Source organism: Lissotriton vulgaris, chromosome 2_1, assembly GCF_964263255.1.
Source record: "Lissotriton vulgaris chromosome 2_1, aLisVul1.2, whole genome shotgun sequence".
Taxonomy (NCBI): Eukaryota; Metazoa; Chordata; class Amphibia; order Caudata; family Salamandridae; genus Lissotriton; species Lissotriton vulgaris.
This window is the reverse complement of record NC_141687.1, coordinates 361,092,940-361,108,298: the sequence shown is the minus strand read 5'-3', so window position 1 is coordinate 361,108,298 and position 15,359 is coordinate 361,092,940. Positions and strand designations below refer to the sequence as shown.

Here is a 15,359-nt window from a genome sequence, read left to right as displayed (position 1 = left end):
CAGTGTGAAATGTTTAGGGGCGGGGGACTCCACTTACAAATTGGTCCAACATATTGGTGGCTACTTACTGAAGTTGGACTACTTCATCCTTTTTTAGCTCCCACTGGTAGCTGCGTTCTCTTAAGGTCGCCAGGTTCGCTTTCAGTTGAGATTCCATCTCACTGAGCTGTAGACGGTAAGCAGCATTCTCTTCCCGGGCCACAGTGTTTTCTTGTTCGATAAACTGTATACACAAAAAAAAAAAATTTTATTGCCATTTCTTACTTGCAACACTCATGCAGACACTTAAGATTAGTGTAAAGGGCCTGATTCACAAACTGCACTCTGTAGGGAATGTTTTAATACTACAGTAGTACAAAAAACTTAACACAAAGTGCTATTCAGAAACCGCACTCCTTTGCTAACACTTTTCAGTACGTTTATTACTTTTCGGTATTCACAAACGACACTTTTACAGTATCTAAAACATTGTTAATAACTTACACTTGTGTAGTAAGTCCCTACCTCATCACTTTCCATGGGAGGGTGTTGCAGTGTCAGTGGTTTGCCATGTGTAGTGCTGGACTTACTACAAAAGTATAAGTTCATAAGAAAGATATGGTCTCTCTCCTGACAAGTAAAGGAACCAGTTTAGGTCTAGTAGTAAAATTGATGCACAAACTTGGTTAGATTCTTTTTGCAGATCATTGGATGATTGGGTGGAGGGCAGTAATCTGGCAGATTTTCAGAGGCTCTACAATCTGATTGTGAAGGAGCACTTGTCTAGTGTTTGTTTTGCAGAACTGTGCCAGCACTTGACTGATAGTTAGTTGACTGACCCCCAGGAAGCTTTCTATGGAGGTGTAGCAGGCTCCACAAGAAGGTGTATGGGGGAGACTGCGCCAAAGCTGGGCAGGGTCCTTAGCTGAAGAGTGCGGGACCAAGGATAAAAAGAAGGAGTTCTCTAAGGGCCCCAAACTAGTACCCAAGGCAAGTATTCCCACCCCAAGGATAAAGGAAACCATCGGTCTTCAGGAAAGCCTGCAGACACGGGACCCTTAAGTGCTTCTCACGTGACCAGGTGGGTCATATGAAGAGGGATCCCAAATGACCCAAGGGGGCACAGCCACCCCAGGGGGGCAGTCCAAGGTGTTGACTACTGCAGCTCTTGGGAAGGAGAGGTTCTCAGAGGAGGGTGGGGAATCCGGCAAAGATGACTCTTGTCTCACTAGGGGACAGTGAGATGGTCCAGAGAAGCCTAGTGCCTGCAAACACTAAGAAGTGCATTGCCTGGGTGACCATCAATGGGAAAAGGGTAGAGGCTCTGAGATAGTGGAGCCAGTGTGACCTCAGTCCGGTGTCACCTGGTATCTGAGGAGCAAATAGTCCCCAGTGCATTGCATCAAGTAGTTGCTGTAGACACCTCAGAGCACCAAGGTGAGGTGGCTCAAGTTTCCTTTGAGTGGGCGGGGGGGTCTCAGGTCCCTTGAGCGTGGTTAAGAGCCATGCCTGGAGATGGTCTGCTAGGTAACGACCTGGAGCAGTCCTTGCGGAAGGATGTTGAGCTCAGGTCTCACTTGGAGATGTTGGTTTTGCCACAATGGGCATGGTTGACTACCCGGCCCATGGCAGCCAGAAAACGGTGATAAGAAGGACCTGGAGCCTGAAACAGTGGCCCAGGTGCCTGCCAAGAGAAAGGGCAAGGAGCGGGAGAAACCTGCTCCCAGAAGTTCCCACGGTCTGGTAGGAGGCTCAACTTAAAAGAGATGCTCTAAAACCTACAGGGAAACAAGTGGCCGAACTGGGGGACCTGTCTGAGCGGACTCATTGGCAGCAGTAGGTATGTCCCACCAGGCAGGAGTTCTGCAGGGAACAGAAGGAATACCCTTCTCTAGTTGGTCTGCGTTAACACCAGACAGCAGGGATAAGTCTGGATCACACTAGATCTACTGGATGAATGGTCTCCTATATAGCGAGCCTAAGGTCAATGAGCCTGGGTCAGCCCGTGTGCTAGTGGTACACCAGCGCTTCAGGACCGTCCTACTGGGTCTGGCTCACGAGGTCCCTTTGGAAGGACATTTGGGATAATACAAAACCTTTGACAGGATTGTCACCCACTTCTTTTGGTTCCAAATGTGAAAACAGTCAGATGCACATTATAGGTCTTGCCAAACTTGCCAGGAAAGTGGTAAGAGGGGGAGGAAGTGCAAGGCTCCTCTCCAACCTTTTTTGGTTGTAGGCATCCCTTTAGAGAGGGTGGGGATGGACACTGTGGAGCCTCTGGACACAAAGAGAGCCATTGTGCATCAGGTACATTCTGGTCTTGGTGCATCATGCCACCTGGTACCCAGAGGCTATCCCTCTGAGGACAACTGCAGTACCCGTGGTGGGCCGGGCATCAATGGGGAGCTATTCCCGCTCGGGGTTCCCAAGAGAGGTGGTATCCCACAGAGGTACCAATTTCATATCCAAGTATATCACAGCCCTGTGGGAGGAGTGTGGTGTATCCTACAAGTTCACCACTCCTTAACACCCCCAAGGTAACGGTTTGGTGGAGAGTTTCAACCAAACCCTGAAGGGCATGATCAAGGGTCTGACAGACCCCATGAGACGTAAGGGAGATGGAGTAGTTTCTGTCCTGTAACTCCAGTTCTGTAGTAGGGGTATCTCTGTTATAGTCATAATCTAGTGAATAGTCCCGCCCATGTGCGTGGACCCCGGCAATCAAAAATAATCTCTTAAGTTGTCAAATCATGCAGAAACTGCAAAGACACTTAAGAGAGAATTTAAAGACAAATAATGCAGCCTATATCCACAGGCTACACTGTCCAGTACTTCAACTAGAAATTCCACCAAATAACACCACACACAATACAGCCAGCCCAGTTTCTACCATAGAGAAACTTGCCTCCACCAGTAAAAGACTCTGGAATGATAGAGAGGAAGGCATGGACAGACAAGCCCCATAGGCTGCCATTATGTGGCTTAAATAGGATACTGTGCCTTTAAGAGAGCTTTCTAGAACTTTCTCCCAGTATCCCAGAATGCATAGCAGGTCCCTCTACTTTCAGTTCTTTTTGAAGGCGAAGCACGCCAGACCTGTCGCATTCTTTACATGAAGAAATATCTCCACCGGATAGGAGGGCGGGCGCTTATGACTATAACAGAGATACCCCTACTACAGAACTGGAGTTACAGGACAGAAACTACTCCTTCTGTAGTAGGGGATCTCTGTGTATAGTCATAATCTAGTGAATAGAATGGCAAGCCCATCCCCACACCAAAGCGGCGGTGGAGAAAGAAAATAACGCCACTACTGTGCGAACAAGTTCCGCAGCGAAGCCTGCCCAACCTGAGCGTGTGCCCTGGCGTCAGTGTCCAGGCAGTAATGCTTAGCTAAGGTATGAACCGACTTCCAAGTGCCTGCCTTGCAGATTTCAGCAATCAGCACGTTACGGAGCAAGGCCGTCGTGGCAGCTTTGCCCCTGGTGGAATGAGCCATAGGCTTACCTCCTAAGGTCTTATTAGCCTTTTTGTAACATAATTGTATGCAGGACACAATCCACCTAGAGATGGACTGCTTAGAGGTAGCAAGACCCGTCCTGACTGATCCATAATTAATAAACAACTGGTCAGACCTACGAATATCTTTGGTTTTATCCAGATAAAATTTCAACACCCTCCTAACATCCAGGGAATGGAGAGACCTTTCCGCTGGAGACGAAGGGTTCTGAAAAAACATAGGCAAAGTTATGGTCTGGTTGACATGAAAATCAGAAATAACCTTGGGAAGAAATTTAGGGTGAGTACTCATAACAACCTTAGCAGCATGAAATACAGTATAAGGTTCAGTACAACACAACGCCTGAATTTCACTCACCCTGCGGGCCGATGTAATGGCCACGAGGAACGCCGCCTTCCAGGACAGGTGCTGCAACGAAGCCTTATGAATAGGTTCAAAAGGCTCCTTCATCATTCTGGACAGCACCACATTCAATTCCCATGAAGGCGAAGAAAGCCTGACAGGAGGGAATACTTTCTTCAATCCTTCCAGAAAATCTTTGATCACAGGGATCTGGAAAAAGGAAGTCTGTGAAGGGCATTTCCTGTAGGCAGTCAATGCAGCAAGATGAACCTTAATGGAATGAACATTAAGGCCAGACTGCGCCAAATGTAAAAGGTAAGGAAGGATGACATCTTCCTTACAGGTCGTAGGGTCATGGTTCTTAGACTGGCACCAGATACAAAACCTCTTCCACTTGTAAGCATATGAAGCTCGAGTGGAAGGCCTCTTAGACTCCTTCAGTATGTCCATGCAATCCTCAGGCAGATTCAAATGGCCATATTGCACTATCTCAGGAGCCATGCCACCAAACTCAAAGACGAGAGGTTGGGGTGCAACATCCGTCCCCCGAACTTCGTGTGAAGGTCCGGCCTGCACGGCAGCCGAATGAGAGGAAGGAGAGATCGGTGAAGCAGGTCCGTGAACCACCACTGCCTGGGCCACTCCGGGGCAATGAGTATCATCCGAGCCCTGGACCGGGTCAGCTTGATGAGCACCGCCGGAATCAGGGGAATGGGAGGAAAGGCGTACAGAAAGCTGTTCGTCCAGTTGATCCATAACGCATTCCCCAGCGTCCCCTGCTGGTAGTACCTGGAGGCGAAGTCTCTGCACTTGCTGTTTTCGGCGGTGGCGAACAAATCTACGTCTGGAGTTCCCCACCTTGCGAAGACTTCTCCTAGTACTTCTTCGTTTATGACCCATTCGTGGTTTTCCTAAACCAGCCTGCTCAGTGCGTCTGCCTGAACATTCTGCACACCTGGCAGATGGGTAGCCGTTATCGTCAGTCCTCTGGCTAGGAGCGAGTGCCAGATCGCTAGCGCCTCCTGTGACAGAGTGCGTGATCTCGAGCCGCCCTGCTTGTTGAGGTAGTACATTGTGGTGGTATTGTCCGTCTGTACAAGCAGGGAGTTGGTCTGGAAGGACGGAAGAAAGGCCTTCAGCGCCAAGTGAACAGCTCTGAGTTCCAGGAAATTGATGTGATACGTTGCCTCCATCGGTGACCACGTTCCTTGAATCTGTAGGTTCCCGGAATGCGCTCCCCATCCCAGGAGAGAAGCATCCGTCACGACAGTCTGCGAGGGAATGTCCTTGTGGAAGGGAACCCCTCTCAGGAGATTCTCCGCCGAACACCACCACTTCAGGGACTGAAGAGCATGCAGAGACAGTCGTACCTTCTGGTCCCAAGATCCTTTCCTCTGATCCCACTGGTCTTCCAAGCACTCCTGCAGCGGTCTCATGTGCAGTCGTGCGTGTGGCGTCAGGAAGATACAAGAGGCCATCGATCCCAGTAGAGAAGACACCGTCCTCACTGTTGTAGATGAAGTTGTCATAAGAGCCTGAACCTTCCGAAGGAGAGATAATCGTCGCTCTTCCGAAGGAGACACGCTTGCTGACAGCGTATTGAAGGAGGCTCCCAAGTACTGTATGCATTGGACCAGAGTCGGGACAGACTTGGCCATGTTGATGTGCAACCCCAGCTTGTTCAAGAGAACGCACGTCTTCTGGAAGTGTCCTCGGGCTTCCGAGAAGGAGGATGCCTTGATCAACCAATCGTCCAGGTACGGGTAGACAAACACCTTGTTCTTCCTCAGGTGTGCTGCTACCACCGCCATGCACTTCGAGAATGTTCTCGCCGCAGACTTCAGTCCGAATGGGAGTACTGTGTATTGATAATGATTGGCGTCGACTTGGAACCGCAGGAACTTCCTGTGTTTGTGTGTAATGGGCACATGGAAGTAAGCATCCTGTAGGTCTATAGCACATAGCCAGTCTCCCTGTTGCAACTGAGGATAAATCTGATGCAACGACAGCATGCGAAACTTTTCCCTGCGAATCCATTTGTTTGCCTGTCGCAAGTCCAGAATGGGCCTGAACTCGTTCTTGTCCTTCTTGCGAACCAGGAAGAACCGGGAGTACAGGCCTCTTCCTTTCTGGGACAGAGGCAGGTCTTCTATCGCCCTCTTCCTTAACAGGATAACGGCCTCCGCCTGGAGCTCGCGCAGCATAAACTGCGAGCTGACCGGAGGAATCGCCGGAGGCGGGCTCGTGAACCGAAGACTGTATCCATTGCAAACAATATTCAGCACCCACTTGTCCAGAGTAATTTTTCTCCACTCTGCCAGAAAAAATTGAATGCTTCCCCCTACCGGAGTGGGTAACAGATCCGGGGGAAGTAGGTTCCTAGGGCCTAGACCCAGCCTGGCCCTTGGGCGCCGGAGCCGACTGCTGGCCTCCTCTGCCCTTCTGGCGCTTCTGGAACGGCTTACGGAACTGTTGTTATTGTTGCGACTGTCCCGCGCTTGGCCACGTCCTCTGCCTTGCCCACCGAACTGCTGTTGGAACGGGCGGTACGACTTCTTCGTGTCTTTAGGCTTCTCCAGGCCCACAGCCGTGAGCGTTTCGGCCTCTGACTTCATGCAGGCCATCTCATCGTCCGCATGCTTCCCGACGAGGGTCTCGCCGGAGAATGGTAGGTTGGCTACCCTCTGCTGTGCGTCCGGTTTCAGGGACGTAAGACGGAGCCAGGCGTGACGTCGTTGGTTAACCCCATGGCAAAACCCATGAGCTGCCAACAGGGAAGAGTCCGCTGCAGCGCGGATAATCTGGTTCGCCACCAGCATCCCTTCATTCAGCACTTCCTGGAAGTCCTCGCGCTTCTCGCGAGGTAAGTGCTCCGCCAACTGCTGGAGGGAGTCCCAGAGGGCGCGGTCGTATCGTCCCAACAGCGCCGTGGCACTCGCAGCCTTCATGGAGGTAGCCGATGTTCCACACACTTTTCTCCCTGCCGAATCCATCCATCTGGACTCCTTATCCGGGGGAACCGTGGATGACGGGGTGGTGGCATGTTGTTTGCGGGCCGCCGTCACAATCACAGAGTCCGGAGGGGGTTCCGCCCTCAGGAAGGCCGGGTCCGAATCGGGAGCCCGGTACTTTTTCAGCAACCTCGATGGAGCCGCCTTCGTCACTGCAGGGGTGAGAAAAAGGGCCATAGCCGGTTCCTCCAACCCGGCACCAGAGGCAGGAGTGGACGAGACAGGTGTTTCTGATGCAATGTCTCAAAGATGACTGAAGTCTTAGGAGTAGGCACCGTCAAGGATATGCCCAACTTCGGAGCGCCCCTTAAAAGGACATCATGGAACGCCACCAGGTCATCAATCGGGGACACCCTCGTGTCTGGTGACCCCGACAAGGTCGGAGAATAGTCCCTAGTACCAGAGGACCTTGTGCGAGAGCGAGAGTCGTGCCTCCTATGGCGGCGTCTCGATCGCGTGGACGATCTGTGTCGCGATCTCTCCCTCCTCCCAGAGCGGGAGCGAGACCTGCCAGCCCGTGGCCGTTCCACCGGTTTCCGTGGTGGGGTCTTCCTTGGCTCCTCTCGGGGTTTAGGTTTCGGGGTCCCCTTAGGAGGTGCAGGCAAAGAAGGCAACGAAGTGGACCTCGGCGGAGGAACCACCGAACGAGGGGCGAGCCCATGCGGAGGCACCGGTGGCGGTGGGTCGCCTGATGGAAGCGGAGGGTTGGTGGGAGGGTCCTTTTTAGGTACAGGCGGAGGTGGCGACCTAGGCCGAGATGGCGTGTACACCTCTGAGTACACCGAGCCCGGTGACCCCTTAGGCGAAGGCGGCTGAGATCCAGCCCCTTCAGCAGGTGATCGCTTCCTCTTGCGTCCTCCACTAGAAGCAGTCTGACTTCTGGGACCAGAATCCCTATTGCGCCGTTTTGGAGAGGCAGAACGTCTCCTAGACGCCGACCTCTTCCTTGTCGACGCTGAGCGTCGCTTTTCAGGTGTCGAACGTCGCCTCCGCGACTCCGGCGAGGAACGCCGCCTCCGCGACGTCAACCTCCTCTTCCTCTACGTCGAGCGCCGTCCCCGCGACATCGACCTCTTCCTCCGTGACGTCGTACGCCGCCTCCGCGACGTCGAACGTTCCGTCCTCGATGACGAGCGTCGATTCCTCCTTCTTGATGCCCTCGACGTCGACCGGTGCTTCGACGGCGATCGGCGGCGTCGCATCGACGGCGAGCGCCAATGCTTGTTACTTTGTCTCCGACGTCGATAGGGAGATTCCGAAGTCGACGGTGGCTTCGACGGTGGATTCGACGGCGACCTCTCCAGGCCCTTTGACTTCGAGCCGTCACGCCGTCTCGACCCGGAGCCCCGGGGAGAAGGGGAACACACCGCCGTCATCCCTCTCGACGTCGTCGGAGACCGGGACCGTTTGCTGGACTTCCTGCCTCTGGGGAGCCCCCCAGAGGCCTCAGCAGAGGCAGAGGGAACCTTCCCAGCCTGCCCAGACCCACCAGCAGCCTGAAGACGACTCTCCTCAAGGCCTGAAAGCCTAATCTTCAGCCTGTCCCTCAGAGTCCGAGCAGAAAACTGCTGGCAGATGACACAGTCTTCAGGGACATGATCTTCAGGGAGACAGACGATGCAGACGTCGTGTGGATCACTCTTGGCCTTCTTCCTCCCACATGCTGGACACTTATCAAAAAGACCAGGCATTTTAGAGCCCTAAAACGCCTGAAACAACACACAAAAGAGAAGGAGAACACCAAGAAAGTAAACTGAAACACTTTTAAAACACAAAAGTGCCAAAATATCCAATAAACCCTTGAAACAAGGGAGAGCTCAATGCCAGGGTCCTGTTAGCAGGAGCGGGAAAAAAGAACTGAAAGTAGAGGGACCTGCTATGCATTCTGGGATACTGGGAGAAAGTTCTAGAAAGCTCTCTTAAAGGCACAGCATCCTATTTAAGCCACATAATGGCAGCCTATGGGGCTTGTCTGTCGATGCCTTCCTCTCTATCAGTCTTTTACTGGTGGAGGCAAGTTTCTCTATGGTAGAAACTGGGCTGGCTGTATTGTGTGTGGTGTTATTTGGTGGAATTTCTAGTTGAAGTACTGGACAGTGTAGCCTGTGGATATAGGCTGCATTATTTGTCTTTAAATTCTCTCTTAAGTGTCTTTGCAGTTTCGGCATGATTTGACAATTTAAGAGATTATTTTTGATTGCCGGGGTCCACGCACATGGGCGGGACTATTCACTAGATTATGACTATACACAGAGATCCCCTACTACAGAAGTCCTCTTACCATGCCTTCTCTTTGCTTACAGGGAGGTACCGCAGAATTAATTAGTGTACAGTCCCTTTGGGTTGCTGTATGGGCACTCTGTGAGAGGTCTCTAACAAAGAAGAGGGACTAAAGGGCTTAATAACTGGGTCCATCATACGTGCCCAAACTGAAATCAACAAGAAAGGTATACTGTTCCCCAGAAACGGACAACAAGATAAGGGGAGCTAGGAAGGGAGCCTCCTTGTCGGAACTAGAGTCCTCACACACCCAGCAAGCTAGGTGTCATGCCTCATCATATGAACTTGCTCCTTGAAGGGTTGGCGCTGCAATACCAAACGGGCACCGTTAAAGGGGCTCTTTAGCGGAGATCTTTTGTTACTGCCATATGGTGCGTGTGTGTGAGGACCCTAAAAGACAGTGTAGATGTGTTGCAAGTGGGTAGCTAAATACATCCTGGGGAGAGATCTTGGGAACTGTCTCCTACCCTTCTTTCACTAGACTGAGAGGTCCTCTCACCGATTGAAATCAATGAGATAAGGGGAGCTAGGAGGAGAACACTCCTTGTCGGAACTAGAGTCCTCACACACCCAGCAAGCTAGGTGTCATGTTTCATCCTATGGACTTGCTCCTCATTAGGTTGGTTGCTGCAATACCCAACGGGCACCCTTAAAGAGGCTCTTTAGCGGAGATCTTGTGTTCCTGCCCTATGGTGCGTGTGTGTGAGGTCAGTGTAGATGTGGTGCAAGTGGGTGGTGTTAAAATAGGTTAGATAGTCCACATAAACTCTTTATTAGGCTGGTAATCCACCTTCTTAAAAACAATCTGAGTGGCTGCTCTCTGGCTCTATGGTCCAGTGTAGCTCAGCTCATCTCATGTGGTGTGGTCGCCATGTTTCATGTGTGTTGGTCAATACTGACCCATTGCATTTCATCAGGACCTATCTCGACGACTGGTTGTTGATGGCGGGCTCGCCACAAGCAATTGTAACCAACCACCAGGCTACGGTGAACCTCCTGCATTCGCTGGGGTACACTATCAGCGTGCCGAAGGCACATGTGACTTTTTTTCAGACACTCCTTTTCGTTGGGGCGGTCCTGGATACAGTGCAGTTTCGGGCCTATACTCCCGAACAAAAAGTCCATGATATTTAGGCTATGATATCGATGTTTCAGCCTCTATCTGGATTCCGATGAGAATGACTGAGGTTGCTAGTGATCCATGAATGGTGGCACATGCGGGCTCTGCAGTGGGACCTGAAGTTCCAATGGGTACAGCATCGAGGAAATCTCACTGGCCTGATTTAGATTTCAGATTGCACTGCAAAAGACCTGCAGTGGTGGCTAACGGACCGCTATTGGTTCAAGGAAAGACCTCTCTGCTGATGGCATCACATATTACATCACTCATGACATGGTCAGTGACATCACTGATTATATTTCAAACGACATCACTGATGACATCATCCACATCTCTGATGCACCTACTCACACTGCAATATAACCTTTCATATACCCACTCCAAATTTCATACTACCATTCATGAAACCATTAACACACCAGTACATACATACCCACTCACTCATTCATAGGTCTACACACACCCCCACTCACTCACCCATACAGCCACTCATATACCCAGTCACTCACTAATACAGCCACTGGTACATCCACTCATACACCCATACAGACACTCACACGCAGCCACTCACCTATAGAGCTACTCACACACCTAGTCACTCACCCAAAGACTCAATCACACTGTCACTTATTCACCTATACAGTTATATACACACCACCTCACTTTTTCATACAGATACCAACACATACTTACTCTCCAATACAGTCTCTGACACAAGCACACACTCACCCATACAGCCACTCTCACAATCACTCACACATAGTCACTTATATACTCCAACATTCACATATAGTGGCTTTCACATATGCAGTTACTCACCCATAACCACTGAGACTTTCATTCACTCACTGACAAAGCCATACGCACACTTACTCACCCATACAGCCCCTCACAGATGCACTTATGAACCCATACACCCAGTGATTCACCCACTCACACATCCATGCATGGAGTCACACACACCCTCACCCACCCAGACAGACACTCGGGCACCCATACAGGTACTCAGACAACTAATCAATAACTTATATAGACACACATGTACCTACTCACCAACCCATGCAGCCACTTACACCAACTGACAGACTGATACAGATATTCACACAGATTAATCACTCACCCATACATTCAGAGACCCGTATAATCACTCACTTATACGTTGGCCCCCAAGGACATCCTTGGGGACCAACTACCCCTCCTATTACCTCCAGTAAGTCCCAAACAGCAGAATTGCAGAGTCCTGATAGGCCATGCCCCCTTTTCCCACCACTCAGCAAACGCATCTCCTGGCATGCTCTTGTTTGGGGATGGAGTCCCCTTTGCTGCTGAGAGTCCTAAGGGGCCAACTAGCCCACGTGTTACCTCCAGGAAGCCCCACACAGTGGAATTGCTGAGAGGTGGTTGCAGGCCACGCCCCTTTCAACACCACTCTGCAAACACACCTCCTGACGCACTACTATTTGGGGGATGAAGTCCCCTTGCCTCTTGAGGGTACAAGGGGGCCAACTAGCACTCCTGTGACCTCCAGTAAGCATCACACAGCTGGATTGCTGAGAGGGGGTCAGAGGCCACATCCCCTTTCTCCATCACTGCAAACGCACCTCCTGGCATGCAGGTTGCTTGGGGGATGAAGTCCACTTTACTTCCATTTCGGCCCAGGGGAGTCCATCCCCCTGGTCATGGCCATTTTTTATGTTGATTTTTTTTTTTTAAGAAGGGGGGCACATTGCCCCCTTCTGAGGTCTTTTTCGGCACCAATGACCCCCATACCCCGGGGCATGGCCACGTCCTTGGGGACCATGGTGGGAGCCCCAAGGCCCACCGCGGTACCTGCCGGCTCCCCGCCTCCTGCTGGCGCCGGCACTGCTTTTGGGCAGAGGGAGCTGCAAACATGCAGCTCCCTCTGTCCAAAGCAATTCTGCTTCCCTTCATGGAAGCGAGAGCATTTCAAACTATTGCTTCCATGAAGAGAAGCAGAGTTTTGTATGGCATGGTGGGAGCAGTGGCCCCCCCTCCTGTTTACTTGTAGCCCCGGGGTGGTGGTGGTGGTCCCGGGGGCCGTGGGTCCGCAACAGACCCAGTCTTTATTTATTTTGTGCGTCCGGTAGGTGGCGGTCCCTGGGGCTGCAGTGGAGAGCTGGAGCCACCCCACCCATGTTGAAATCTTGCCCAAGGGACGGGGGGAGGGGGGGGTTCTAGAGCCTTCTATTATAAATATAGCCCCGGGGAGGTAGCAGTCCCAGGGGCTGCGGGGGCCCACGCGGCCCCCACATTATTAATGCCCTTGGGACTATGTCCACCCGCTTTCTGGTTTGTTTGTTTGGTGGGATTTGCGTATACAACGTGACTCTGGAAGATTGGTTTTTTTTAATACTTTTTTTTTAGCCTTATTAGTCCCTGTGACCGCCTCAGCAGGCCTAGGGGGTTAAGATGTTTCTACCCTGCCCCCTTTTCTTAATTTCTAAAGCTTTTTGACCTTTTCCTTTGTGACCCGGATCAACTGAGTCACAAAACGGCTGACAACTCTGGTTTGCAGTGTTTGCAGCTAATCAGATCTCAGTCATGAGTTTGGGAGGTTTCGCGAATTCTGCGCGACCATATTCGTACATCAGAGAAATGTTCACTTTCCTCAGGAACTACTGAACGGATTTACACCATTTAACAAAAAGAGTGCACTCCGGACCAACAGCTACCTTTTTGACAAATTTGGGTAATACCGTTCAGCAGTTCGAGCTATAGCTGCATCAATAGTTTCCTATGGAAATTAACATGGAGAAAAATAATTTTGGGACTCCCCCTTTTTCTCGGTCCCCGTTTGCCTGATCACCACGACAGTTTCAAGATAGCAGCTAAAGTGGAAAGGTCATTAGTTTTGAAAATTTTGCGAAGAGTCGTCAAATGGCACCAAAGATATTGGCAAATGAAAAAAACGCCTTTTGAATAGAAACAAGCCTGAGAGTGAGTGAGTGTGTGTGTGTGTGTGTGTGTGTGTGTGTATATATATATATATATATATATATATATATATATATATATATATATATATATATATATATATATATATATTCACTTAAAAAACCATAGGTTTCAGGCCTTATATAGCTAGGAATTAGCATTTAAAAAACCATTGAAATTGCTCCTATATAGTTGGTTGTACTAACTATATTTCGCGCACCCGCAATCCACTGCTGATGATGTCACATATTACATCATTCATAACATGGTCAGTGACATCACTGACAAAGGCACTCAGGGGGGCTTCAAATTCACACGATGTGATTTAATTCCATCAAAGAAAATATCGGTAAAAGCATCTACGCGTTTCGGCACGGAGCCTTTCTCCATAATATATACATTTGTTAAGGAAACCTTGGAGGAAGCCATGGCTGGCAAGTAAAATAACTGATGCCTATTCTGGTGGCTACGGCCTCTCCTGCAAACATGTCCTCTGACACTGTACAGGCTGCTGAACATGCTGCAAGGGTTGCCATTGGTGAAAGGTAAGATCCCAAGAATCTCCTCAGAAATTTAGCTACTGTCGGTGGAATTGGAGGGATGGAGATCGCAAACCCAAGAACCAAGCTGCAGCACAACTTTCTTAAGCTCTGCAATCTGGAATCTCCTTTCTCTATAAAAAGCCTGTAGTGGTCAGTTGACATATCAATAAACAATGCCTGTACGTCAACAGAAAATCCGGTGGAATGCTTTCATGCAGAACCTAAAGGGAGTGTTCACACTTATTAAGTAGATCATTGCAGCGTGGACACCACTTATCAAGCGAATGGCCTAACGCCAACAGGGTCAGGCCACAGTTCGAACGTCACTAAGCTCACCCACGCCATAAGTGCAGATATTGTCATTACTGCCACCAAGCACTCACTCCCCACACATTGCTTCCACAAAAAGCAATTTAACCAACCTCTAAGCGTTTCACGCAGAGCGGGCCCCTTAGACCGACGGTCTACTTGTTGTCGTACTTCTGAGACCGCCTGACTGCACCAGACTGTGCCTGCCTGTACACTAGCGCGAGATCGCTCTCTATACCCAGCAGCTGAACTTGCTCTACATATCACCCATGCATTGTACACCCAGCTGCTCTTCACGCAGCTCTCATCACCTGTATATTCTCTGCAACAGGCTGCAAGGCCTGCTCTGCTCTCAACCGGAGCTGCCGCAGATGAACAACTGAGCTCAGTCGCACAAATTTATAGGTGCAATCCGCTCGCCTTCTCACATAGCAAAGCCACTTTGCCCGCAAAAATCACAGCATGAAGCCCAAAACCAGGTCATCATCATAAACTAAATTGGTCTGGTCCATTCCAGTTCCATTCAAGTGATGTCATAGAAGGCATACAGTCATACAAAAAGGGGAGCCTTAATCATACAAAGAAGGGGAGCATTTGACCCTTTGAACAAAAAATATCCACCTGTATGGCGCCTTATCGGGAAAAGGAAGATTGGATTGGATCTGCTGTAAACTGTTGAAAGCTGTGAAAGTTGCGCAGAGCTGCTGGGAGCTGTGAAGAACTGCTTGGTTCTGTAAGGATCCAAACCCAGCACCTACCTTGCTTTGCAAGCATTACACGTGCTCCCCTGCTGGTCATTACTCCACCAGCCATCACTCCATTGTCACTATACAGGGCATTTTGCGAGAAAATACAGGGCATATTGCGAGCTGTGCTTACACTGCCGGCACAGTACTGCGCATAAATCGTCAAAGGCACCAAACATGAATCGCACTACTCATCAGCTTAACACCATATGAACTACTCTGAATAAAAATCACCTCTGAATCTTACACCACCTTAGTCCCATGCCATACTACATTTACTGCACGACTAAGAGTTTAAAAATACACACATAAATACTGTCTATAAACCTGCAGATGGTGTGTACCCGCAAGAAGTAAGAACCTGCGAGTATTGAGTAGCTGCAATTTTATACAAGCAATAACTACCTCCAAGTAGTAGATACCGTTGATGAGCAGAAAAGTGCCTGTATAATAACATCACCGCTCCTCAAATGGGTGCCTTCCTTAGCTCAGCTTCCATCTTCTGCAATAATTCTACATTAACCAGATCAACCGAACACCAAGATGGCTGAA

General features: G+C 50.1%; 1 protein-coding gene across 1 annotated transcript in view; it reads right to left on the bottom strand.

Annotated features, from left to right (window-relative positions):
* SPAG5 (sperm associated antigen 5) overlaps nt 1-15,359 on the bottom strand; it is a 643,746-nt gene that overhangs the window by 403,128 nt on the left and 225,259 nt on the right. The window contains exon 16 of the mRNA XM_086955159.1: nt 69-223. Coding sequence (XP_086811285.1) covers nt 69-223 — 155 coding nt within the window. The remainder of the gene's footprint in view (nt 1-68; nt 224-15,359) is intronic.